Below are 23,635 nucleotides of genomic sequence, written 5' to 3'. Positions count from 1 at the left end.
CATTCTAGATGAAAACATATATCCCACGTTATATTTAACTAAATGCATGAGAAGATATTATTATTATTATTAAGTAAAATAATTGGGCTTTTGGTATTTTTTATCTGGTGCCAAATTTTTTCTCACCTCGAGTGTATATACAGTACTAACAAGTATGTTCATCGATAGTGCCCGTGTTTTATTTTCAAATCTATTCATAAGACATTCTTTATAACCTTTATTAGCCGAGTACAAAGAATAGTACTTAATTACAGAGTGTGTATCTTGTCATTTTTGTCTATTAATGTCTTCTATCAAAGAAAAAAGCAATATATGTATACTATTATATTGGCTAGAGAAGCAAATAATTACCATCGTATTCTCAAACAAAGCTGCTAGTATCCGATAGTTTTTTTTATAGAATATAAAGGATGTTGCAAAAAAGCTTTTTGTTTTTCTTTAGGGATTTTATTTTTTTACTTAGATGTATGCTCGCATAGATATTATACAATTTTTTTTACAAAGCACTTTCTCAATCGGTGGAATTCTCTATGTACTTAATAGATATATGAGACAACACTGATTTATAACGCTGATAAAACGCCTTTCGAATTCGGGCTGTATATATCAATTATTACTGCCTAGCTCGCTTTTTTTATAAGAAAAAATATCTTATAATTATTATGTCTATCAGTTGATGTGCAATAAATGGCGCATAATTTTTATTTTGATAGTGATAATCTAATGTATTTTTATTTTGCCTAAGATGAGATACAATTTAGCTCGCCAGAGATATTGGTACTCGCCTTATTAGTTTAAGAAATGTATGTGTAATGTACATTATACAAAGTAATTATTGAGTGCTTGGCAATCATTCTCAAAGATAATATTTTTGTAATTCACCGGCGGGCAATTGATATGAAGAACCATAAGAGTATATATTTTCTTCTCTACAATATAATATATCGCATCACATCACAATACAACACCCTTAAGAGCAATACTAAAACATTCATATATTTCTTTCGAGGAGAAATACATAGATACTATTCATCTAAGTATTTTTTATAGTACTCATTCTCAAGGAATTTCAAGAGAGTGCTAGGTGATTTATTGCTCTGTTGTATTTTATATCATTTAAAGGAATGATTGCATTTGCATTCATAACCACAGAAGAGATTACAATATAGTGACCATTTTTTTATTCTTTCTTTGAAAAAAAAATCAAAAGATTGTCTATATAAACAGTAACAATAAACTGGCCAAACCTCATCTCTCTATCTCTCTCTTTTATTCTTGACTTATCTTTCCGTTTGTATCTTTCTCTGCCTCTTCGTCTGTCTGTCTCTTTGCCTCAATATCTGCCTGTCTCTCTCTGCTTTTCTCTCTATTTGCCTCTCTATCTCTCTGTCTCTCTCTCTGTCTCTCTCTCTTTTGGTCTCTCTCGGCATCTCTCTCTCTTTGCCTCTCTCGCCGTCTTTCTCTCTCGGCCTTTCTCAGCCTTTCTGTCTTTGTCGGCCTTTTTCTCTTTATTGGCTTTTCCCTCTTTATCGGCCTTTCTCTCTCTCGGCCTCTCACACACACACTCTCTCTCTTGGCCTTTCTCTCTCTCCGCCTTTCTCTCTCTCTATCGGCCTATCTCTCTCTTTCCGCCTCTCTCTCTACGTCTTTCTCTCTCTTGGCCTTTCTCTCTCTTTCTGCCTTTCTCTCTTTCTCCGCCTTTCTCTCTCTCTCTATCGGCCTATCTCTCTCTTTCCGCCTCTCTCTCTACGTCTTTCTCTCTCTTGGCCTTTCTCTCTCTTTCTGCCTTTCTCTCTTTCTCCGCCTTTCTCTCTCTCTCTCTATCGGCCTATCTCTCTCTTTCCGCCTATCTCTCTCTTTCTGCCTATCTCTCTCTTTCCGCCTATCTCTCTCTTTCCGCCTCTCTCTCTACGTCTTTCTCTCTCTTGGCCTTTCTCTCTCTTTCTGCCTTTCTCTCTCTTTCCGCCTCTCTCTCTCTACGTCTTTCTCTCTCTTGGCCTTTCTCTCTTTCTCCGCCTTTCTCTCTCTCTACGTCTTTCTCTCTCTTGGCATTTCTCTCTTTCTCCGCCTTTCTCTCTCTCTATTGGCCTATCTCTCTCTTTCCGCCTCTCTCTCTCTACGTCTTTCTCTCTCTTGGCCTTTCTCTCTTTCTCCACCTTTCTCTCTCTCTATCGGCCTATCTCTCTCTTTATGCCTTTCTCTCTCTATGCCTTTCTCTCTTTACGCCTTTCTTTCTCTCTGCGCCTTTCTCTCTCTCGGCCTTTCTCTCTCTCTGCATGTTTTTACTGTCTATTATATCTACCGTTATATTTATTGTTATATCTCTCTCTGGTTCTCTATCTATATACCTCTCCGTATACCTCTCCATATATCTCTCCGTATATCTCTCCATATATCTCTTCGTATACCTCTCTGTATATCTCTTCGTATACCTCTCTGTATATCTCTTCGTATACCTCTCTGCACATCTCTCTGCACACTTCTCCATATACCTCTCTGCACACTTCTCCGTATACCTCTCTACACACTTCACCGTATACCTCTCTGCACACTTCTCCGTATACCTCTCTGCACACTTCTCCGTATACCTCTTTGCACACTTCTCCGTATACCTCTCTGCACACTTCTCCGTATACCTCTCTGCATACCTCTCTGCATACCTCTCCATATACCTCTCCATATACCTCTCACCTCTCTTCATATCTCTCTATCTCTGGATCCCTGTCTGTCTCTGGCTCCTGCTCTATCTGCCTTTTTATCTCTCTTTATCTCTATCTTGAGAGTGTTTTTCAATATATTTCTATCTGTCTTTCCAGCATATGTCTTTGGGACAAGAAGTTTTTTGGTAATATATTTATTTTATTTCCTCTGGATAAAATATTTCTCTTTTCAAAATTTACTAACACCCAATTTTATATGCTTAACATCTCTATATTAGTCAAGCTTTATTGATATATATGTATATATTGCTGCTTCTAAAGTACCACTTATTATCCGATACTATTTGGTAAATTTTTTCCGCCTTGTTTTTTATACAAATTCTTTTTTCTTTTACACTGACTCTGATACATATTCTCTGTATATTATTTTTGTACAGATATTTTATCGACAAGCTCTTGCTCAGAAATTCTACCACAGTTATTTGCTGTTTATTGGTAAAGGATTTTTCTTCACTGCTATTCCCGTTTATCTGGTAAAAAGTCGCTAATCTTATAGTATTGGCGGCTGGAGACAAATATTAGTTCACACACTCACATGGTCAAAAGCATAACATTTATACTTACTCTACTTTGAACCTCTTGTCTGGGCGTTTAGTTCTCGGATCGGATTAGCTTTCTTTATTCTGGACCTACGAGAGAGAATGCACGAATGATCTCTTGTACTGTGTTTTACTGTTCTTATTGGCGTATTTCACTGGCAGCTTTCTGCGCGAGTGTCCAGACGAGTTGGTTGTGGTTGTGTGCGATGCGGTGTGCAAGCCGATACTCTAGAAAACATCTACTGGCTTGGAATGGTGTATGCTGTCGTGCAGCGCTGCCTGAACTCGCCTATGTTTTCCACCCACTCTTAGTTGAAAAGAGAGCAACCAACTCATTTTTTCCCTCTCGCTGTCAAATCAGGTCTTCGTCCTGGGGGGGATGGATCCACTTTTGTTATTTTTTAACAAAGTGGTGAACTAAGAATTTGACAATTGTCTCTCTCTCTATATATGTATTCTTCGATTTAGTCAACTAATAAAATTATAATAAAAAACTCTTTTGATTTGAATTTTTATTATTAATATTTTTTTTAAAATTATCAACAACAATATCTCATGGTCAATAAATATTTAATAGGCTTGTTGATATTAATAAAAAGAAACTATGTACTGTATTATATATGTATATTATTTTTCTTTTTATGAATATTAATAAATAAATCAACAGTATAGAAAGGCTAGTATGTTGGTGACTGTGGTATACACACCACAAGTGAGTGAAGAACGGGCTCCAGAACCAAACACTGGTTTCTGCTTGCCAATAAATCTGGAAAGTTAATAATCTCTAGGACTATTACACACCAGACATATGTACACTACACACTCATACAGTGTAAACCAACCATTACACAACAGGTATTTGAATTATAGTTGTTTTAATAGTAACAGATATAAACAATATTATTTGGTCTTTTTAATAAATAACACTCTCACAATATTTACTTTTATTATTATTGATATACCAATCCATAAACAATCCCGAATACCTCAGTAAGCTTACAATTTTTCTGAACGGCTGGCATGGTATTATTATTAACTTATTTGAGTGAGATATCAACCGTGGCAATGCAATAAATTAATGTGTGTTTACACCTTGACACTAGATAGAGAGTCAGAAATGATTCAATGCCTATTATAAAAGACTTTCCAATTTGTTTTTGTTTAAGTAATTCCCGCAAGATAGTTTGTACTGAGGTGGAGATGGTCAGCAGACGGGATTTTGAACTCGTACATATTAGAAATGCTTGCCATGAGGACGCCGATATGTTAGGGTTTTTTGTAACTTTTTTGGTCAAGGACAAGCAGTAAGCAGTCCATTAAATATCTTTTTACAATTAAATGATATTTTTACTATATTGAAATACTCTTTATGACTAGCTTGTGCTCTAGTAATTATAATATATACGAAGTTGTAACTAGCTTGCTGCTAGTAATACGTCTCTGTGAGATTCGAACTCACGCTCTTCCAACCAAGGTTGGAAAAACACCTGTCAAGCCAACTAAAAAGTTAACTATAGACCGAGACGGGGGGAAGAAATCGAAAGACAAGGGCGAACTTCACTTTTTTAGGCAACGAAGACCGTATAAAGTTTGGAGACCCCGCCTTTTTCGTTTGGGATGAACGAGATTTTACCGTTCTAGAATTGGCATTATCAGGGTGTCTTTGCTTACGACTGCCTAGACAGTAATAAGCGAAAAACAATATATGGTGTCAAGTACAAAGCTGTACGGAGAACGAGTAACATTGTTTCCAGCACAGAGTGATGACTTAAAGGCGTTCAGTCAAAAACTCATTGAACAAGCACATCTTCACGAAAACAGGATCAGAACACCGATCACAAGAGAGTGGAGGCTTGAATAAAGTAATTTATCTTGCGAAAAAAAACTCCATTTGCTGTTACAATATCGGGTACCAGCTAGCAAGAAGTAGACTAGTACATCATGACAGTCGGACCAAACTCTATACTGACTCTTCTACTTGGGCTAAATAGGCGTCCCAACTTGTTAAATCAGTCATACCCCAGACACATGGATGCCTATCGCACGGGTTGAGTTGGTTTTATTATAGGTCAACTGCGTCGCTAGAACGTTCGGCTGTCAACCCATAAAAAACCAGTCTATCTGATCGTCTTTGAACCTCAACATCTGACATCAACGGGGAGGAGAGTATAGGGGGCTCGCCCTCAGTCCGTTTGGATTGTCATAGAGAGTGGTGGTATTTCATTGGCGCCCGGTGGCTCCCACCTATGCTACACCTCTCTATGACGGATTGACCACGTTGTACCAAATGTCAGAATAGAGGAGACCAGAGTAAACCGGTGTTTCTTGCTAGCCGTTCCCAGAGCCATTAACTGGGTGTGGTTTGGTTGGCCGCTTTGGTTTTCACCGCAACGACGTCACTAGAGGCTTTCTTGACAAGCTGCTGTCAAGGCTGACTCTTTCGGGCCAGACTTTATTTTTACTATTAACTGCGCAATGTTAGTAAGAGTTTCAATGAAATAAGGGTATATTTTTTATTTTGTGATTACTTACATTCACTTCTTGAGAAAATAAATTTAGGTAAATGTCAAAAGCAACATTACTACAAATTACATTAATAAATTCATCATAATTAGCACAAAATGTGTGAAATGTACTTTCTTTAACGATTTTGTTACTTACATGGGCATTTCTCTGTGTTGTGTTTATGAGAAAGGCGAGTTTTCTTTCCTTCGCACTGAAGAGCCATTTTTCTATACGCGTGAGTGAATACGCAAGATATGACGTAAACACTAATCGTCCAATAGAATAATTCCACATATTGGCGTGTGATATCTATGTGGCTTATTGTTTATATATAATTATTCCATGTGTCAATCCTTTGAGAAGCAAGCTTTGTGCATAAAGAAAAGCAAAAAAGTAGTAAAGCTTTCCGTCAGTAAAGAAGAACCCAAATGGGAAATTTAAAGGTAGTACTCAGGTACCAGCAAGTTTAAGGACCTATTAAAGACGAGCTTAAAACGTATAAAAAGAGGTTATGTGGCCTTGTACTTCTATTGTGTAGCCAATACCGTCTTCTCATTTTACATAACCGCATCAACAGCAGAATTATCAGCAGTAGAAACCACTAGAATAGTGTATCAGTATATATCTTAGAGCTGTAGAATATAACTTATATGATTTCCAAGCAAAATGTTTTTATCGAGAGCTAGCTATACCTCTCTATATCATATTTAAATACCGGGTGGTGAAATTAATCTGTAATATAAAAAAGAGCGATTCAGATTGCTTTTTACAAAAGCCAAGGTTTCACAATGAAGTGGAAAAGAAAGCTTTAGTTCACAACAAAGTGTTTGTCAATATTATGATATGCTTGGTTAAAATACTAAAAGCCTCAATATATAAGCACCTGTATTTTCTCAAAGATTATGGGATTAATCTTGATATATTTATGCTGATATTTCAAATATCTTGTCAAAAATATACAATCATTTCTTTTTCTCTCTCTTTTTTTTTTTTATAAAATCCAAACTCTTAAAGTAAAGTAAAAATAATTATAAAGTGCAAGTCAAGTTAATTGTTTTTTTTTTGAATTAATTTCAGTCTTCAAGCTCTAAATTCTAAAATATTTAAGTATCAAAGCACCAATGTATTAAAAACAAAACCAAAGGAGCAAGCTTAAAGACAGAGATATATTTATATCAAGTAATACATTTCTTCTTTAAAAATGATATGATCAATTTATATTATTTTTCTTTGTAAAATATAGATTTTACTGGAGTAGCTACTTTATCTATTCGTAAGTAGAATCACTAATACAACCTTAACTGTATATCTCAATGAAGCACAGTGTCTTTATTGTTATGGAATCAGCTCACCTTTGTTAATTACTCATCTTGTTTATAGCCAAGTCTAAATTGATCTTGGCTAAGCTGAAGGCGTAGTTAGACTCTTTTCTGGTCAAATCCTTAGCAGAAACTCTGGTATCTTATTTTTCCAATTGAAAATATCAGCTCCATATATAGTTTTTACTTTTTTTATTTCTTTCCTTTCCTTATTGTTTGATATTACTTTGAAATATATGTGGGTTTGTTATTTATTGACTGTTGGTGTCCTTTGTGTCTATTTGTAAAAGCGAAATAAAAAAAAACCTCTTGTGTACTTGAACAAAAAGTGCACAGACCACTTTAGAGTAACATACGAATCGCCGTTATAGAGACTTGTACTCCACTTTAAGAGTTATTGCTATACTGATTAAAACTAAACCCTTTGTTACTCTTTTTACTTCTTTGCTTCTTTGCTTTAATTTACTTCACTTTGCAATATTTGTTTGATTAAATTTTATCTGTCATTACTACTGTCATAAAATAGTTACACAATTCTACTAAAAAGAATATACAGCTATGTCACTGCTCTGACGTGAGAGGCAAAAAAAACACCCTGGCAAAAAAAGCGCAGTCCCAAATTTTAATCGCAGAATGCGGGTATATCAAAATAAAGCCCATTCAACCGACACGGTTTTCTTCTCTTTAGCTTTTTTTATACTCTGGAGACGGGTACCCCCTGATTGCCTGTAGTTGAGTTTGACGCGCTACCTATGGGTGATTGGGAGACATTCTTTTTCCATTCTGTGCAGGAAAAAGCGGAAGTGCGTCGTCTCTAGCTTCTTAGTTAAATCTTAGAGGCGCAGATCAACATTGTTCTGAATTGTGAATTTAATTGTATAATTTCTGAAACAATGGCGACGAGCAATGTTTAAAAAAAGCTGCCGCCGAGTTAGCATCATGAAAGTTTATTTAGTGGAGGACGGGGAGGAAGTGGAGTTTACTGCCGACTCTTCATGAAATCCTTGTTCGAAGCTCTCTGGAACTGACGGTGTTGCTTGGTAGTCGAACACGCTGGACCCTGCTACTTTTTGGTAGGTTTCTCTGGTACGTTCGCAGGCCCTTCTCAGTGATGAGATAGGGTAGTTGGGATGAACCAGGTTGTTGTCTTACGCCACGGATTAACACCATTCCCACACCTCCTTCGCTACCAAGTCAGGTTTACGTCCTGAGGGAGATTGAGCCGCGTAATGCGGGGACAAAGAACTTGGTGTCATGCTTTTTATTCTTTTACATTAGTAAAAGAACATTAAGTGAAATTAAATGAAATAAAATAGCTTTATGTATAAGTTTAATAAATAAAATAATTTTTAAACTGTTGTTGACTCTAATAAAGAAATACGCGTTCAAACTTTTTTCTTTACTTGATTGAAGAGGTTAATGTTGTAATTAGGAAGTCCCCTTTATAAGAAAAATTAATCTAGTTAAAGAAATCTGAAGATTAATATAATATAATATGGGTGTTCTTATAATTGTGTCAATTACCGTGTTTGATTGCATAGGCCGTTTTTATATATAAAGTCTATAAGAAAAAACTCGGAATAATCTTTGAGAATGCCAATGAGGCGAAATATATAGCTGAATTTGGCTAATCTGCTTGGACATTGTAAAGGACATGCATTGTAATAAGAGAAAGAGAAGGATGCAAAAAGAAAAAGGCGAAAGACGAAAAAAAAAAGGGTAGAACTGAGATGAGAAGGAATAAAGAAATGTGTGTTTGAAAAAGAAGCAGAAAAGGAGTGGTGAATTGAATACACAAGTAATGTTCTAATTGTATTTACACAGACTGTGCACAGAAAAGTTCAATTTGGATGTATTTATGAAACAAGCTTTAATATTTGGTATAAAGATAATGCGTCAAAGATGTACAGGCAGTTCTTTTTTCTTAATATTACAGCTCTTAAAGATATGCTGACAGACATAAAGTATATTGAGTAAGCAAGGCATGTATATCATAAAGATGTAAATTATTATATTTAGCTGCATAAAGTGAAGTGGGATTTCGATATATGATGGTTATTCCAGCTGACTCTTTAGTACAGTTTGTTTAGGCGCAAGTACCCAAAAATATACAGTAATTTTGGTATTCTTAATATTGTCAAATTATACAAAGAAGTGTAAGCCAGCTTCACTGGAAACCCCAATATCCAAATAATAATACATGCCTACCTGCCTCCCTTTTACTATTAATTGCAGCTTGAGCAAATGAAATGAAATGTAAATAACATAACATAAAAGTAATGATAGACACATTTACACATACATACACTTATCATATTCCATAAAAGCTCCCTTTATCCTCTTCTCATTAATTCCTTTTCTTCTTATATAGAATGTATGTTCTAAACCTAAAGTTTCTTCCTAATTACTACGTTCTATAGTCATACATTATACATTCCTTAGGCATATATACATACACATATGTATACATACAAAAGAGTGAAATTAAGATGAGTATAAAGATGTAAGCTTTGAACTCTCATTGATATATTTTCTTGAGCTTAAAGAACATAATGATATATATTTCTTTTCTTCTGCTTTTTTTTTGTAGGATCCTAGATATATGTATTCAAAAAAAGGGGGTAATTGTTGAATCAATAGAATTTAAAGACATGTAAATACAAGACTAGATTGACAGATAGGTAGAGAGCAAAAGTGAAAGAGATAAAAGGAAGGAGAAGGATATATGTATGTATAAAAAAAAATGTTGACATAAACCCTAGGTAAATTTTTATTCACCAAACAATCTTCTGACACGCTTGAGAACACTGTCCTTCTCGGGATCTGCAAAAAAAATGAATATTATATAAATGGTAACAAACGATTCACTCATATAAGTATATGTATGTATATTTACCATAAGGATGATCCTTTGAGGGGATTTCAAGTACAGTGGGGAAAGCCTGGTTGTGACCATCGATCAACTCACGGATCTCTTCAGCAACCTAAACAAGACACAAAACACAAAATATGTGTATTTATCAATAAACCATCTTTGTTTGTACTCTATCCTTTAAATATTCGCTCCAAAAAATAATAATAATAAAGTAAGGTAAACGAAGCGAAACGGAACAGGTCGTGGTTAAAACCAATAAAAGAAGTACACCTCAACTTACATGCTGGTTGATCAAGATGATTGCAATATCCTTACGCTTGGTAAATTCTAAGAACGTTTCTTCCACAGTAGTCAAAGGGGTCTCTAAAAAGCATCAAATCAAACCAAACCAAACCAAATGATTTGTATGCGTTAATATATATGCATGTGTAATATAATATTTAACGAGTATATTGCTTTATTTTTTACAAGTTATTTTAATCATAGCTCTTTTTTTTTTCTTTGAAAAAGAAGAAGAAAAACTTGGACTTACTTGCATCAACCACGAGGAAGTTACGTTTCTGTTGCTGATTAACATGACCAATTCCGGCCAACAAGAGACCAGTGACCGAGTCCTTTTGTACACAATCACAAAGAATGTTAATTACAACCATGGCCATCTCGGTTTCATTTATTAATTTTATATATATATGAATAAAAAAAAACCCCCATTCCAAGTAATAGAAGAAGAATAAAACTGAAAAGAGCTTATTCTACTCTACTGTAGTATATTCTTCTTCTTGTTATTTACCTCGTCACCAATAACGGCAAGGAAGTTACGGTCCTTTTGAAGAGATGTCCCGACCGACATTATATATAGTTATTCTATTTCATTTTTATTTTTTATTTTTAGTTTGCATATAAAAGTATATATGCGTTTGCTTTGTAACTATCGATGCGTGTATGCATATAATATAATATAATATATACGTGTATACGTGTATGTGTTTGTGCACTTCTTTACTCAAAGAGATATACCTATTTACCTATAGATATATATAAATATATATATATATTAATAAGAAAGAAAGTCTTTAACGAGAAAGCCAACTCACCTTTTTTTTTTTGCAGGCAGCTCTTCTCCCGACAAAAAAGGGGTGGAAGATGGTTGTTTCGAATGAAATAAAAAAAATTAAGAGAGAGAAACGAAATAGAGAATGAGCGGGGTCCTCACTGTGTTTCAATTACACGACGTCACATATCAAGATAAAAAGGTCAAAAGACATACAGATAGATAGACTTTTGCACATTTACATTCACATTCACATATATATATATATACAACATGGACACAATTATGGAAGATTCTTCAGAAAAGCAGCCAAAAGAAACCTTTTACGACGACATTTATTTTGATACAGACCAAGAAGATGAGTCAGATTGGCAATCTGATCCCGATGATCCTTCACCAGGAATTGGATTATTGGGAATGAAAAAGGCGATTCCAAAGACTACGACAACTAGGCCGAGTAAGCAAAATTATTAAAGACAATATATATATATATATATGTTATATAGAAATTACATGATAAACAGCAATAGTAATGTATATTATAATTTACTTTTTTGTCGATATTATTTATTATGAATTAAATATTAAATAAAACAAATAAATCACAAATGTATATATCTATATATCTATATATTTATATATTTATATGCATATATCATCATACAAACACATGAACCTATATTTTTTTATAAAAAAAAAGAGATTCCAAAGAAACAACAACGAAAGATCATGACGGACGAAGATCTCATGTATGATCCTGATCTTGATGATGCAGACGAAGAATGGGTGGCCGAAAAGATAAAGAGTAATTAATTAATAATTTACTTGTATGCATTTAATACAATTTATCTCCACCAATATATATATATATATATATATATATATATATATAATACCTGTATTGATAGATTTCGATTGTATTATTATTAGAGGCAGCTCCAAAGGATAAAACACCAGAACAAGCAACCACAGATGCAATTCTCACTTGTCCAATGTGTTTTAATCCTCTTTGTTACAGCTGTCAAAGGTTAGTTGATCAAGAACAATAATAATAATAATAATAATTAAAAAAATTATATATAATTTGTAGACATGATCTCTACCCAAATCAATTCAGAGCAATGTTTGTTGAGAACTGCAAGGTTGTCAAGACCGAAAGATATCGAACTAAACCTGTCGACAAGAAAAGACAAAAGAAAGGCAAAAATTCAAAAGACATTTCTTCTTCTTCTGCTGCTGCTGATGATGATGGTGATGATGGTGACGATTCTAGTTTCTTTGTGGTTAGATGTGAGACTTGTGATACTCATGTAGCTATGATGGATAATGATGAAGTCTATCATTTTTTCAATGCAATTTCAAATTAATTGATCCACTAATCAAATTAAATTAAGTTAAATTAAATTAATTACTTTTGCATATTTTATTTTTAACAAGCATCTTTCTACTACCACTATCACTAGCACTATAAATGAAACTCGTCTTGAGATTTATCTTTCTTAGAAACTTTGCAATTATACAAATGTTGCGTTAATTCAGTCTCGCAATAAAGCATTACAATAGGAATGTAACCATGTCAAAGTAACTTATTTACGATCGAGGACACACACACAAAAATAAAGTACAAATTTTTCCTAAAATTTGATTTTTATACAATTAGATGCGCGAAACATTAGTGAAAATAGTGAATACATATATTTATAAATATGTTAATAAGATATTCCTTGTACCCACATATAATAACACACACACACACCCATAACAAAAAGGACCATTTGTACACCCCTTCTCTCCCTCCTTCCTTTTCTTCTGATTTTATCTGTTTTCTTTTTTTTACTTAATTAACTTGTGTGAGCAAAAGAAGGCTTCTTATCTGGCACATACAAACACAAACAAACCAAATATATATATATATAAGAAGAAATAAAGAAACAATAATAGCATGAGCTGGAAGGTTGTGTTATATAAAAACACGTTCATTATTTGTCTCAAGTAATTTTGATTTTTTAAAAAAGAAAGAAGAAAAAATATGTTAAACATTATGGTTATTAACAATCCTCTTGCCTACCCATATTTTTCTTTTGTTGTCTGTAAAGTAGGGATTAACAAAGGCAATCAATCGATTACCACATCAGATTCTATCTAAAAAGACAGATGGTAATAATATTATTTTTTCTTTTAAAATAAAATATATGTATAAATTCTGTTGAGTATTTATTTGGTAATAAATGAATTGTCATATATATATATACAAAAAGCTACCAAGGATGTAGAGTACAATGCAATGGAAAAAAAGTTCAATGATTTTGTAAAGGTGATTGGTGTTCTTCAAGCAGATGCTCAGTCATTTCGAGATGGAGTGTCAGGTAAACTATAATTTTGTATTGATAAAAAAGAAAAGTTAAATATATTAATATATATATAATGATTTGTAATAGCACTGTTGATGTACCAGGCACAAATGGCTGCATATTTGGCACTAATCTACAGTGCGCAACTGGGAATCGAAGTACCTGAAGGAACTATCCAGAGAAGATTCCAGCCACCGCCGGCTGGAGCCAGTCAAGCTGTGAATGATTTGGAAGCAGCCATGTCTTACTGTAGAGACGAAATTCTTCCTCAACTGGTAAACCAAATAAGAATATACACTTGTCTAATTATATATATATATATAATATATTTCCCCTAAAAAAAACACACACACACACACACACCGAAACAGCTATAGCAATAATAGTAACCGTAGCAACAAACAAATAATAGTAGTTATTTAATTGCGACTATTTTTAGGATGATATTGATCGGGATGTGATCCGACCCGCGTTGGAGTTACAAGTGGTGGTAAAGACAATCCAAAAGTCTATGGTTAAACGTAACCACAAGTTATTGGATTATGACCGACATCGCACAAGTCACGCTAGACTTCAGGCCAAGAACACCAAATCATTTAATGAAGAAAAACAATTATTAAAGGTAACTCAGATACATATATAAGCATTATTGTGTGTATCTAAATATAATATATATGTATATATATATTTGTAAATAGTTGGAATCTCAGCTGGCTGCTGCAACGGCTGATTACGAGTACCTCAACAACCTTCTAAAGACTCAGTTGCCTCAGTTCTTTTATCTCAAAACCAAATTCATCGAGCCTGTGATCGGAAGATTTTATGACTTGCAGTGCAAGATCTATGGGATGATTTATGCCCGGCACCATGAAGTGATCACGGCCAATTCGCAGCACTTTATGACTAATGCGATGCCTATTGTGGACGGTTTCAACTGGAGACAGGCTCAGCACGACATGAGAGCAGAGTATGAAAATCTCGATCTTTTAAAGGCAGGAGGAAAGGCATGGTTATCTGGTAAGCCCCCTTATTGATCAATACCCATAATCATCAAGGATTATACGCGAGTATAAACTAATGACTAACTATGATATGTCTTTTATAATGTATTATATTATTATATTATTTAAAAATAAATAAATAATAAATAAAATAAAATAAAATAAAATAAAAGCTTCGGGAGGTTCTACCAATTCAAAGCTGTCACTCCAGGAACGAGCAAATCTGAAACAAATGGAAAGAATGAGTGTTGTTGGTGCTGCAAGTGTCTCTAGTGGACCTGGAACTATGATATCTGGAGCGGACAATGGTACTGTGACACTTGCCAAACCTCATCTACTTGATCCAGTCGGTCAAGTAGATGACTATTCAGCTGGTCTATATTCCTTGACTTTGGTCGATAATAATAACAATGATAATAGTAAGGATAATGAAGATGATTGTCCTCCAATGCAACCACCGTCACCAGTGCTGGACTATCATCCATCGATCATTACTGCCCCAATTATGACAAGTGTGCCGGGTGGAATGGTGGATACAAAAGAGGTTGGATCGCAGCATGTGATTGCTCTGTATGACTACGAGGCGCAGGCACAAGGAGATCTTTCGTTCCAAAAAGACGATCTGATTCAAGTCATTTCTCGCACGTCCAATGCCAATGACTGGTGGACAGGTCATCTCAGGGGTGTCACTGGTATTTTCCCAGGTAAGAAATAAATAAATAAATAAATAAATAAATAGATTAAATTTATTAAATATCTGTTTATATGTATGTATTTATGTATGTAGGGAATTACGTTAGAGACAACTGAAAAAAGAAAAATTAACATACGCCTTTATTTCCCTTATACTTTATATGCCAATTAAGAGACATTGATTTTATGAAACATGTTTATCTTTATATATTCTTTAAAAAGAAAATGTATATTATATAAAGATTATCTTTCAAAATTGTATTAAATCAAAAGAAGTGTATTATATAAGTAAAAAGGGAATGTAATGGAATGGAATGGAAAGTGAGAGGTTTGGGTAAAGTAAAAAAGTAAAGAAAAGGTATACATTTTATGTTTGTAATTTGTAACTTGTAACTTGTAAATTTATGTAACTGATATAGATAAGCAAATAAGTAAATAAAATGTATTTATATATGTATATATATATATATTAAAGAAGAAGAAGAAGAAGAAAAGGAATAGTGGTGGTTAAAGATGGGGATTGGAAAGAAAGATTCAAAATAAGCTGTCTGGTCTGTCTGGTTTGACGAGGAAAGGGTAATATATATTTTTTATATATGTAAAAAAATAATAATCTTTCTTTTGGTTTGTATGTAAGAAGTGGGAAGGGTTTGGAAGGGGTAGAAAATAAATAAATAAATAACTAAAATAAAATAAGGGATGGTGTGAGAAAAAAAGGAAGAATTGCCTTCCTTCCTTTTTTTTTTTTTAGTTTGTTGAGTTGAGATGATTGGTCGAGTTGATAGATTTGGTTGATTGTGATTGGATGTAAGAAAATTGCGATAAAAAAAAGGAAAGAAAAAGAAAAATATAGAGGCCTTTTTTTTTGTGTTTCTTTTTTTGGGTGGTTGTTGTAATTGTTGTTGTGGTTGTTGTGATTTTGTAGACTTCATCTTTGTCTTCCATCTTATATATATGTATGAAAATATATGAAAAAAAAAGAAACGCTTTTTCTAGAAAGTTCCCTTTTTCATATCTGATTCTTTTTTTTGTATGTGTTTTTTTTTAAGAATAATAGATAACAGTAAGAGAAACAGTGAACAGGGTGTAGAGAATAATGTGAGTATTGGATTGGGGTGCTTCTGATTTCACTTATTTTGTTTACAAGTCCTTTCTTTTTTTAGTTTGATGGCAAGACTTGGTTGGCAAAACGAGCGAATTCGGTAGTAGAAGCACATCGCAGCAAATTGCTTTGAATATGAGCCTCAATTTCCTATATAGAATAATATATTTATTTATTTTTTAGTTAATTGGTTGGTTGGGAGTTAATATTAAAATAAAATAAAAAAAAGGGACTTACAGCAAGTACATCCTTGGCTCCTGGACGTGTGCGAGGTTCTTCATCTAATAACCAGGCCACCAGACCACGCATGTACATGGTTGGGTAGCTGTAGGTAAATGTTGGGCTGGGGTTGCTGAGAATAGTGGCAAACAGCTCGACTTCATCTTTGATCAGATAGTGAGGCGGTACGCGGTCCATCATCTCAATGAGAGTGATGCCGAGGGACCACATGTCAATCTTCTCGTTGTAATACTGCTCACGAATGACTTCAGGTGCCATCCATTTGCTGGTACCAAGTCGGTCTCGGTTTCGTCTATTGGAGCGGGTAGCCAAGCCAAAATCAGCTGTTTTTACAACATATAGAAAATGATTATTATTATTATTATTATTATTATTATTATTATTTTGTTAATTATTAAAATCATTATTAAAATTTTATAATTTAATTATCAAATGATGATAATAATAATAACAATGAGTCTTACCTAGTTTGACTTCGCCATTCCAGCCGACCAGAATATTCTCGCATTTGATGTCACGGTGGATGTAGCCCTGAGTGTGCAGGTAGACCAGACCCTTGAGCGCTTCACAGGCAATCATGACTGTGTATTCTTCGGGAATGCCGCGCTGACAGAGGATGGCAAACACGGCACATCGCTGGAGGTCCATGCACATCCAGACGTCTTCACGCCAGAGAGTCACCTCACAAAGGCGGATCAAATTCGGGTGCCCCGTGGCCATGATGCGGAGCTCGCGGACCAATGCAGCCTTGTACTCACGGTCGGGATCGAGGCGGCATCGCTTGATGGCAAGGTGGATGTTCTTTTTGTACCGATGGGTGGCACGCACCACTGAACCATTAACACTACACAACATATAAGATAGATAAAGAAGTACATGCATCATTAATAATTTGAATATTATATATATATATATATATATTAAAAAAAAGCTTATATTTTAATACATTATATATATTTGTGTGTGTGTTGCTTAGATACGGATTATACATGTATTGAAATTTATAAAAACAAAAATAAAAAGAAGCATGTAGAATTTGAACTTACCCTGTGCCGACCTCCTTGAAGCCACCGTACTTGTTACGCGGATCAAGAGATGATACTTGTATTTTAGGGACCGCCTTTCGAATGCTTCGTTCGAATGCATTCTCTGGTCGCACAAACGGAGGTAGTTGCGGAATCTCTGAACGGGGTCCGGCCGGCAGCCATGGACGTTTTGAAATGTGCTTTGTAGGGTTAGATGTCCGGAATCCGTAAGCCTTGGCATCGTCCATGGGAGGATCAGGCTTTAAAAAGCAATCGCTTCCCAAGATATTGGGAATTTCATAACAACCAGGAGGTCTCCACACCTATATATATATATATATAATAAAATGTATGTATATATACATATATATTGATATTATAATAATTGTTAGAAATCAGAAAATAGATATATAGCTATATAGATATAGATAGATATATTTATATATATATATTCTTTTGTTAAAATAAGCTATTAATTTATTCATTTTTTAATATGTATTTTAAATTTTAATTAATTATATATGTATATATGTATATATGTATTTATTTATTACCCTTGTGTTTTGGGGAGGGATGGTGGTGTTGGTGGCTGCTTTGGCTGCATTGAGGAACGATGGTCTGCGGAGACATCCGGTTGATCGACGTTTCATTCTCATGTCTACAGTGAGTAGGTCAGAGGTACGTGCGGCAAGTTGATTATCTGCAGTTGTTGAAGACTTTGATTTTCGTAGGTTTCCTAGAGAACTGCGCTTTGTAAAAGCACCTGTGGCTCTCTAACATATATAAGATGAAAATATTAGTTTTATTACTATTATTATTATTATAATAATAATAAAGAGACTTACGTGTCGACCATCTTTGATTGATGCCAACATGTCTCTGCCGTGTTGGGTTAGTGGAGTTGGTGTTTGTTGGGATGTTCTTCCTTGAAGCATTTAAACTTCTTTTATGCAAAGGGTTATAAGAGAATGAAGATAAAGGTAAAAGTAATTTGATTTGGTTTGATTTGAGTTGGTTTGCTTTGCTTTGCTTTGCTTTGCTTTGCTTTGATGGACTAGAAGAATAAGAGGAGGATGAATATAAAGAAAGAAAAGGAAAAATAGTTTAGAGTGAATGGGTAAATATTAATCTTGAAAATAATAGAAGAAAAAAGTAGAGAAAGAGGAAAGAAAAGGAAAGGGAGTAAGAGGGGGAATTAAATGTGTTTCTGAGGTACCTTTTTTTTTTCTTTTCTTTTTTTTTCTTATATAAGGTTTCTTGTTTCTAAACTATCCTTTTTTTATATAAATTTATATTTTTTTTTATATACTACACCGACGATCACTACCATGTACCATGTACCATGTACTATGTACTATGTACTATGTACTATGTACTATGTATTATTTATCATATACTATTTGCTTTGCCTTTCTTTTTGGCTTGTCTCTGAAGACTGAATGTCTTTAGAACAAAAGTACAAAAAATATGTATATATTTTATATAAAGTGAAAAGTTGATCATTTTTATTTCCTTTTTATTTAGTGATGTAGAGTTGTTTAGAATGCAGCAGTAAAAATAAAATAAAAAGTATAGAACAACCTTGTTTTTTTATTTTACTATTTATTTATTTATTTATTTCTACCCCTTGTTTTTTTTTTACTATTGCTATCATTGCTTTTTCTATAGTCCTTTGTTTTCTTACTTGGTGAATAGCTATACTTATGTAATGTATGCCTATCAATATCTAACTATCTAACTCTCTGACTATCTAACTATCTAACTAGTCTGTATACAGAATATGCCTAGACTTAACTCATGCAGTACCTCTTTGGTCAACATTAATGTAAATTTGTATGTTCTAATGTTTATAGCTCAACCTTGCAAAAAAATATGTATTTTGTTGTTACTTTCTTTGTTAACCTCTAGTTCTCGGTCCGTTGAAAAAAAAAAATATCATTTTTTTTTTATTATTTTTGACTCAGCAAAATAATAATAATAATAATAATCATAATAATCATAAAAATAAAAATGAATCTTTCTAAAAATATAAAATTTATCACCATGGTGTTCCTTATACTTCAAATCAAACAAGAGAATGTTGTATACTTGGTAACAGTAACAGTAGCAGTAGCAGCAACAGCAACAACAACAGTAACAGTAATGATAATAGTATTATTGATATTTGTATAGAAAGTCTTTATGTTTCAAAACACAATAATCATAATGTCACACTGCGTCAGTCACTAGAAACTGAAAAATATATTACTACTGTTATTGATAACATCAAACAAAACAAAACCAAATATATATATATATATTAGTATTTCAACATTTTCCCCTTTATATTTTATAGATCGGATTTCATCATCAATCACACCTATTACCAATGTCATTACTATTATACTGTCAAGCGTTGTCAAAATACACTTTTGTAATTCTCTTCTTCTTCTTCTTTTTATTTTATTTTATTTTATATTCAAAGCACTTATTCAGGAGATCCTTTTACTCATCCCCTTCTTTTCTCTCTCTCTCTCTTGAAAAAAAAATAATATAAAATGGCATAAAAAAAACCCCTAAACCTCAACCTCAACCTCTCATCCCCCTCCTCTTCTCTATTTGTTATTCTTTTTTTTTTTTTTAAAAAAAAAAGAATGACTGTCAATTGAGATAAACCAATTCTGACCATCAGACATTAAATGATCTTTAGGAACCAAAGAAAGACCTATATATTCTTTTTTTGATTATTGGAATTCAATTCAACAATGAATATCGATCCATTGCATTGAATGGGTATTATGCATAAACTAATTATGTATTTATTTATTTTTTAAAAAAATGCTTCAATATATCTTGTATGCCTACAGATTCCATAGCTACTAAATTGAATTAAATTAAATTAAATTAAAATTGACTTTGACTTTGTGGTTGGATTAGACCCAATAAACCTCACCCTCACCCTTATCTATATCTATAATTTCAATCTTTCTTCATAAATATATTAACATTGGAGAAAAAAAGAAAGCAAATAAAAAATAAAAAAAAATGTATATAGAGGTGTAGATCGGATGGACAGACTTGTTTTACTTTCTTTCTTTTTCTGCTTCTCCCACATGAATGTCTGTGTACACAAATAATCATCTAATTATATATATAATTATTTATTTATTGAGGGTATTTTGATTTTTTTTTGTAAGTCTCGGTTCATCCCGAAAAAAAAAATGATTCCTGGGCTGACAACCTGTCCAAACAAAATATCACTTTTTTTTTTACTACTCCGCCCCTGGACTTTTTTTTTTATATATAGATATATATAGAAATAAAATAAAAATAAAGTATCGGTTGCTGGGCAACCAACCAACTTACCAAACAACCAACCAACCAAACAATCAACCAATCAATCAATTAAAAGCTTCGAGTAGCTTTTTTTTTCTTGTGTGTGTTACCATGGTTACTTTTTTTCTTTTCTTTTTTCTTTTTTTACTTTATCTAATAATAATATACGTGTGTATTTATTAACAATTGTTACCAACAATCTAATACATATCTATATCTACACTCAATCTATTTAATCACTTGCTTACTCAATCTACTCAATTTATCACTAGCTCACTCAAACTTACATCACACACACACACACACACGTTGTGTATATTGAAAAATACTATATATATACATATACTTATATGCCCAAAATAGGAAGTAGCATATACACACTTACACACTAAGCACTTGTATACACAAACACACTGACATATGTGTATATATTCATATTCATATTCATATTCATATTCATATTTATCTGATTTTCACAAGAGTCTGCGATTTACATTTGAGCAAATTCTTATTTCTACTTTTTGCTTTTTTGCTTTTGTTTCTATTTGCATATCTTTTTTTTAAATATATATATATATTTATTTTTTGTCAACAACCCTGTCAGAAATGTATCAAACAGATCAACGTCAACATTCTCATTTATATATGTATGTATGTATGTATGTATGTATGTATGTATGTGCGTACATGGATAGGTATTTCAAGCCTCTGTGGCTTTCCATATTTCTTGTATTCCTTTGTTTTATAATATAATATAATATAATTAAGAACTTATAATAATAATTACCCTTACCATTACTCCTACAGTTACCATTACCATTACCACTACCATTATATATATATATATATTGGACAATAACTTGTTCTAATAATCTGTACCTTTTTTTTTATATTAGTATTATGCCATATTCTAAAGAATGATTTAACTATCTTTACATGTAACTATGATTACATTCTATTTGTTTCAAATCCTTTTTACATACACACACACACATAATATTTATTTTAGCTTTTTTTTGTACTATATATATTTATTAAGTACCCGCTTGGCTTATATGTTTTGTGTGTTTGTGTGTGTGTGTGAGCGAGTGTGTGGATTAATCGAGTTAATTTGTCAAGTTACAAAAAAATTATAATCCCTTCTCCCCCAGGAAGAAAAAAAAATTAAAAAAAAAAAAAAAAATAACCTTCTAATTCTCATCACATTTCCTCCTCCTCTTCTTCTTCTTCCTTTATTTCTTTATATAGATATATAAATTGTGTATAGTAGATGTTGACCGACGACGAATACGATTATCTCTTCAAGCTTGTCCTTATTGGTGATTCAGGCGTTGGCAAGTCTAACCTGCTCTCTCGCTTTACCGTAAGTAAAGATATCAATATTGATAAGAAAAATAATTACTCTTTTATTCTTCTATTTACTTATCATATTTTAATTTTTCTTTCTTTCAACTCATCTGAACATTACACCTTTTTTTTTATCTTTTATTTTTATTTTTATGAAATAGACCAATGAGTTCAATCTAGAGTCCAAGAGTACAATTGGCGTCGAATTCGCCACAAAGAACATTAAGCATGGCAAGTCATGCTACTTTTTCTTAGCCTCATCTCATCCGTCACTACAGAGAACCATGTCATCAAGGCACAGATCTGGGATACCAGTGGTCAAGAAAGATACAGAGCCATTACTGGAGCGTAAGTCTTTTTTTATTTTATTTTATTTGTTGTTACTGTGTTAATGTCTGCATATTCTAACCTTTTTTTTTATATATTAATATTAATACTTTGTGTACTTGTTGCCTTGTGATCTTAGTTATTACCGTGGTGCAGTAGGAGCTTTGCTGGTTTATGGTACAAAAATAAAATAAAACTAGATAGATAGATAGATAGATAGATAGAGAGAGAGAGAGAAATATAAAAAGAAAAGAAAAAAAGCAGTGTGCAAGATAAAATAACCATATTTCTTTCTTCTATTATATTTTCTTATCACTTTCTTTATTAAATTTTATCTCGAAAAAAAAAAAACTAAACTGAACAACAATAACCTCTTTAACATAAACATAAACATCAATATTCTTCTTCTTTTTATATCCATTTTCTTTATTTTATTTTTTTAAAATTAGATATCACCCGGCAATCATCTTTCCAAAACGCAACCCATTGGCTCAAGGAACTGCGGGATCATGCAGATGCCAACATTGTGATTATGTTTGTTGGAAACAAACTCGATTTGAGTGATACGAGCCGTGCAGTGAGCAGTGAGGAAGGTGGTGCGTTGGCTGAGCAAGAAGGCTTCTTGTTTATGGAAACCTCCGCTCTGGACGCCACCAATGTCGAAAAGGCATTTGCCACAGTCTTTAGCACAATCTATGCCAAACAGCCAAAGTCAGGCGAAACTCAGCCCGGCCAGGCAGGTGGCCCAACCCCCACAGCAGGCGAGCGTGTTCAGCTCAGACCCCCAAGTGTACGTGGTCAGCCCCGTGGAAGTATGGACGAGTCAAAGGAAGGTCGTAAGAGATCGGCTGAAGGCTCCAATGGATCAGGAGGAGGATGTTGTTAAAAAAAAGAGAGAGAGAGAGAAGATATATATATATATAATTGTGTGTGTAAAGGATGAATAAATGAACAAGTGAATTATTGAAACAAACAAACAAACAAAATGAAACGAATGACAAAAGATAATAGTAAGGGGAAAGGGAGGGATAAAGAAAGTATAATGCATACATACATACATATGTCTGTATGTATAGATGTACCTTTCACTAATAATAATAACAACAACGTAAAAGCTAAAATATATAGTGGATCAAGTAATAAATCACCACACTATTACTCCAACCATTAGTCATTAGTCATTAGCTATTAGCTATTAGTTCTTACTAATAGTACTATCACCCAA

General features: G+C 33.2%; 9 protein-coding genes across 9 annotated transcripts; 5 read left to right on the top strand and 4 right to left on the bottom strand.

Annotated features, from left to right (window-relative positions):
- Positions 1-1,786: 1,786 nt before the first annotated feature.
- Positions 1,787-2,221, top strand: PHYBLDRAFT_93970 (hypothetical protein; the record flags this gene model as incomplete). Its single annotated transcript, XM_018443842.1, has 1 exon — positions 1,787-2,221. A coding segment is annotated over one exon (435 nt), but the record flags the coding sequence as incomplete, so codon positions are not given.
- Positions 2,222-2,336: 115 nt separating this feature from the next.
- PHYBLDRAFT_164575 (hypothetical protein) lies at positions 2,337-2,701 on the bottom strand (the record flags this gene model as incomplete). The annotated part of the gene is made up of 2 exons (XM_018435036.1): positions 2,337-2,662; positions 2,692-2,701. The coding sequence occupies 2 exons, from the start codon at positions 2,699-2,701 to the stop codon at positions 2,337-2,339; spliced, it is 336 nt and encodes a 111-aa protein (XP_018295718.1).
- A 1,683-nt stretch (positions 2,702-4,384) lies between these two features.
- Positions 4,385-5,120, top strand: PHYBLDRAFT_164574 (hypothetical protein; the record flags this gene model as incomplete). Its single annotated transcript, XM_018435035.1, has 3 exons — positions 4,385-4,563; positions 4,637-4,840; positions 4,976-5,120. 3 exons carry the CDS (start codon positions 4,385-4,387, stop codon positions 5,118-5,120), a joined length of 528 nt encoding a protein of 175 aa, XP_018295717.1.
- A 2,910-nt stretch (positions 5,121-8,030) lies between these two features.
- Positions 8,031-8,339, bottom strand: PHYBLDRAFT_141546 (hypothetical protein; the record flags this gene model as incomplete). Its single annotated transcript, XM_018430612.1, has 2 exons — positions 8,031-8,230; positions 8,288-8,339. The coding sequence occupies 2 exons, from the start codon at positions 8,337-8,339 to the stop codon at positions 8,031-8,033; spliced, it is 252 nt and encodes an 83-aa protein (XP_018295716.1).
- Positions 8,340-9,853: 1,514 nt separating this feature from the next.
- On the bottom strand, positions 9,854-10,808 carry PHYBLDRAFT_108233 (hypothetical protein; the record flags this gene model as incomplete). Its single annotated transcript, XM_018428033.1, has 5 exons — positions 9,854-9,906; positions 9,980-10,067; positions 10,239-10,321; positions 10,491-10,572; positions 10,749-10,808. The coding sequence occupies 5 exons, from the start codon at positions 10,806-10,808 to the stop codon at positions 9,854-9,856; spliced, it is 366 nt and encodes a 121-aa protein (XP_018295715.1).
- Positions 10,809-11,261: 453 nt separating this feature from the next.
- PHYBLDRAFT_157817 (hypothetical protein) lies at positions 11,262-12,405 on the top strand. Its single transcript, XM_018433687.1, has 4 exons — positions 11,262-11,466; positions 11,710-11,814; positions 11,940-12,036; positions 12,100-12,405. Exons 1-4 carry the CDS (start codon positions 11,283-11,285, stop codon positions 12,374-12,376), a joined length of 663 nt encoding a protein of 220 aa, XP_018295714.1. The 5' UTR covers positions 11,262-11,282; the 3' UTR covers positions 12,377-12,405.
- Positions 12,406-13,038: 633 nt separating this feature from the next.
- On the top strand, positions 13,039-15,171 carry PHYBLDRAFT_164571 (hypothetical protein; the record flags this gene model as incomplete). Its single annotated transcript, XM_018435034.1, has 8 exons — positions 13,039-13,053; positions 13,109-13,166; positions 13,268-13,375; positions 13,448-13,635; positions 13,800-13,982; positions 14,059-14,377; positions 14,535-15,065; positions 15,149-15,171. 8 exons carry the CDS (start codon positions 13,039-13,041, stop codon positions 15,169-15,171), a joined length of 1,425 nt encoding a protein of 474 aa, XP_018295713.1.
- A 291-nt stretch (positions 15,172-15,462) lies between these two features.
- Positions 15,463-18,567, bottom strand: PHYBLDRAFT_185590 (hypothetical protein). The gene is made up of 6 exons (XM_018439100.1): positions 18,267-18,567; positions 17,976-18,194; positions 17,443-17,744; positions 16,861-17,240; positions 16,394-16,719; positions 15,463-16,306 (listed from the first exon to the last, which is right to left on the bottom strand). Exons 1-6 carry the CDS (start codon positions 18,354-18,356, stop codon positions 16,214-16,216), a joined length of 1,410 nt encoding a protein of 469 aa, XP_018295712.1. The 5' UTR covers positions 18,357-18,567; the 3' UTR covers positions 15,463-16,213.
- A 3,412-nt stretch (positions 18,568-21,979) lies between these two features.
- On the top strand, positions 21,980-23,387 carry PHYBLDRAFT_76469 (hypothetical protein). The gene is made up of 5 exons (XM_018443156.1): positions 21,980-22,099; positions 22,245-22,314; positions 22,362-22,431; positions 22,550-22,587; positions 22,860-23,387. Exons 1-5 carry the CDS (start codon positions 22,007-22,009, stop codon positions 23,294-23,296), a joined length of 708 nt encoding a protein of 235 aa, XP_018295711.1. The 5' UTR covers positions 21,980-22,006; the 3' UTR covers positions 23,297-23,387.
- Positions 23,388-23,635: the final 248 nt, after the last annotated feature.

Source organism: Phycomyces blakesleeanus, assembly GCF_001638985.1.
Source record: "Phycomyces blakesleeanus NRRL 1555(-) unplaced genomic scaffold PHYBLscaffold_4, whole genome shotgun sequence".
Taxonomy (NCBI): Eukaryota; Fungi; Mucoromycota; class Mucoromycetes; order Mucorales; family Phycomycetaceae; genus Phycomyces; species Phycomyces blakesleeanus.
This window is presented reverse-complemented; position numbering and strand designations above follow the sequence as displayed.

Excerpts from the sequence above, each read along its gene's own strand:
- PHYBLDRAFT_157817 (XM_018433687.1), top strand. The coding sequence starts at position 11,283 with ATGGACACAATTATGGAAGATTCTTCAGAAAAGCAGCCAAAAGAAACC. Across the intron at positions 11,815-11,939 it reads GGTGGCCGAAAAGATAAAGA|AGGCAGCTCCAAAGGATAAA; the intron begins GTAATTAATTAA and ends TATTATTATTAG. Across the intron at positions 12,037-12,099 it reads CTTTGTTACAGCTGTCAAAG|ACATGATCTCTACCCAAATC; the intron begins GTTAGTTGATCA and ends TATAATTTGTAG.
- PHYBLDRAFT_185590 (XM_018439100.1), bottom strand. The coding sequence starts at position 18,356 with ATGCTTCAAGGAAGAACATCCCAACAAACACCAACTCCACTAACCCAA. Across the intron at positions 18,195-18,266 it reads CAATCAAAGATGGTCGACAC|AGAGCCACAGGTGCTTTTAC; the intron begins GTAAGTCTCTTT and ends TATATATGTTAG. Across the intron at positions 16,720-16,860 it reads GAATGGCGAAGTCAAACTAG|CTGATTTTGGCTTGGCTACC; the intron begins GTAAGACTCATT and ends TTGTAAAAACAG.
- PHYBLDRAFT_76469 (XM_018443156.1), top strand. The coding sequence starts at position 22,007 with ATGTTGACCGACGACGAATACGATTATCTCTTCAAGCTTGTCCTTATT. Across the intron at positions 22,100-22,244 it reads ACCTGCTCTCTCGCTTTACC|ACCAATGAGTTCAATCTAGA; the intron begins GTAAGTAAAGAT and ends TTTATGAAATAG. Across the intron at positions 22,432-22,549 it reads TACAGAGCCATTACTGGAGC|TTATTACCGTGGTGCAGTAG; the intron begins GTAAGTCTTTTT and ends TTGTGATCTTAG.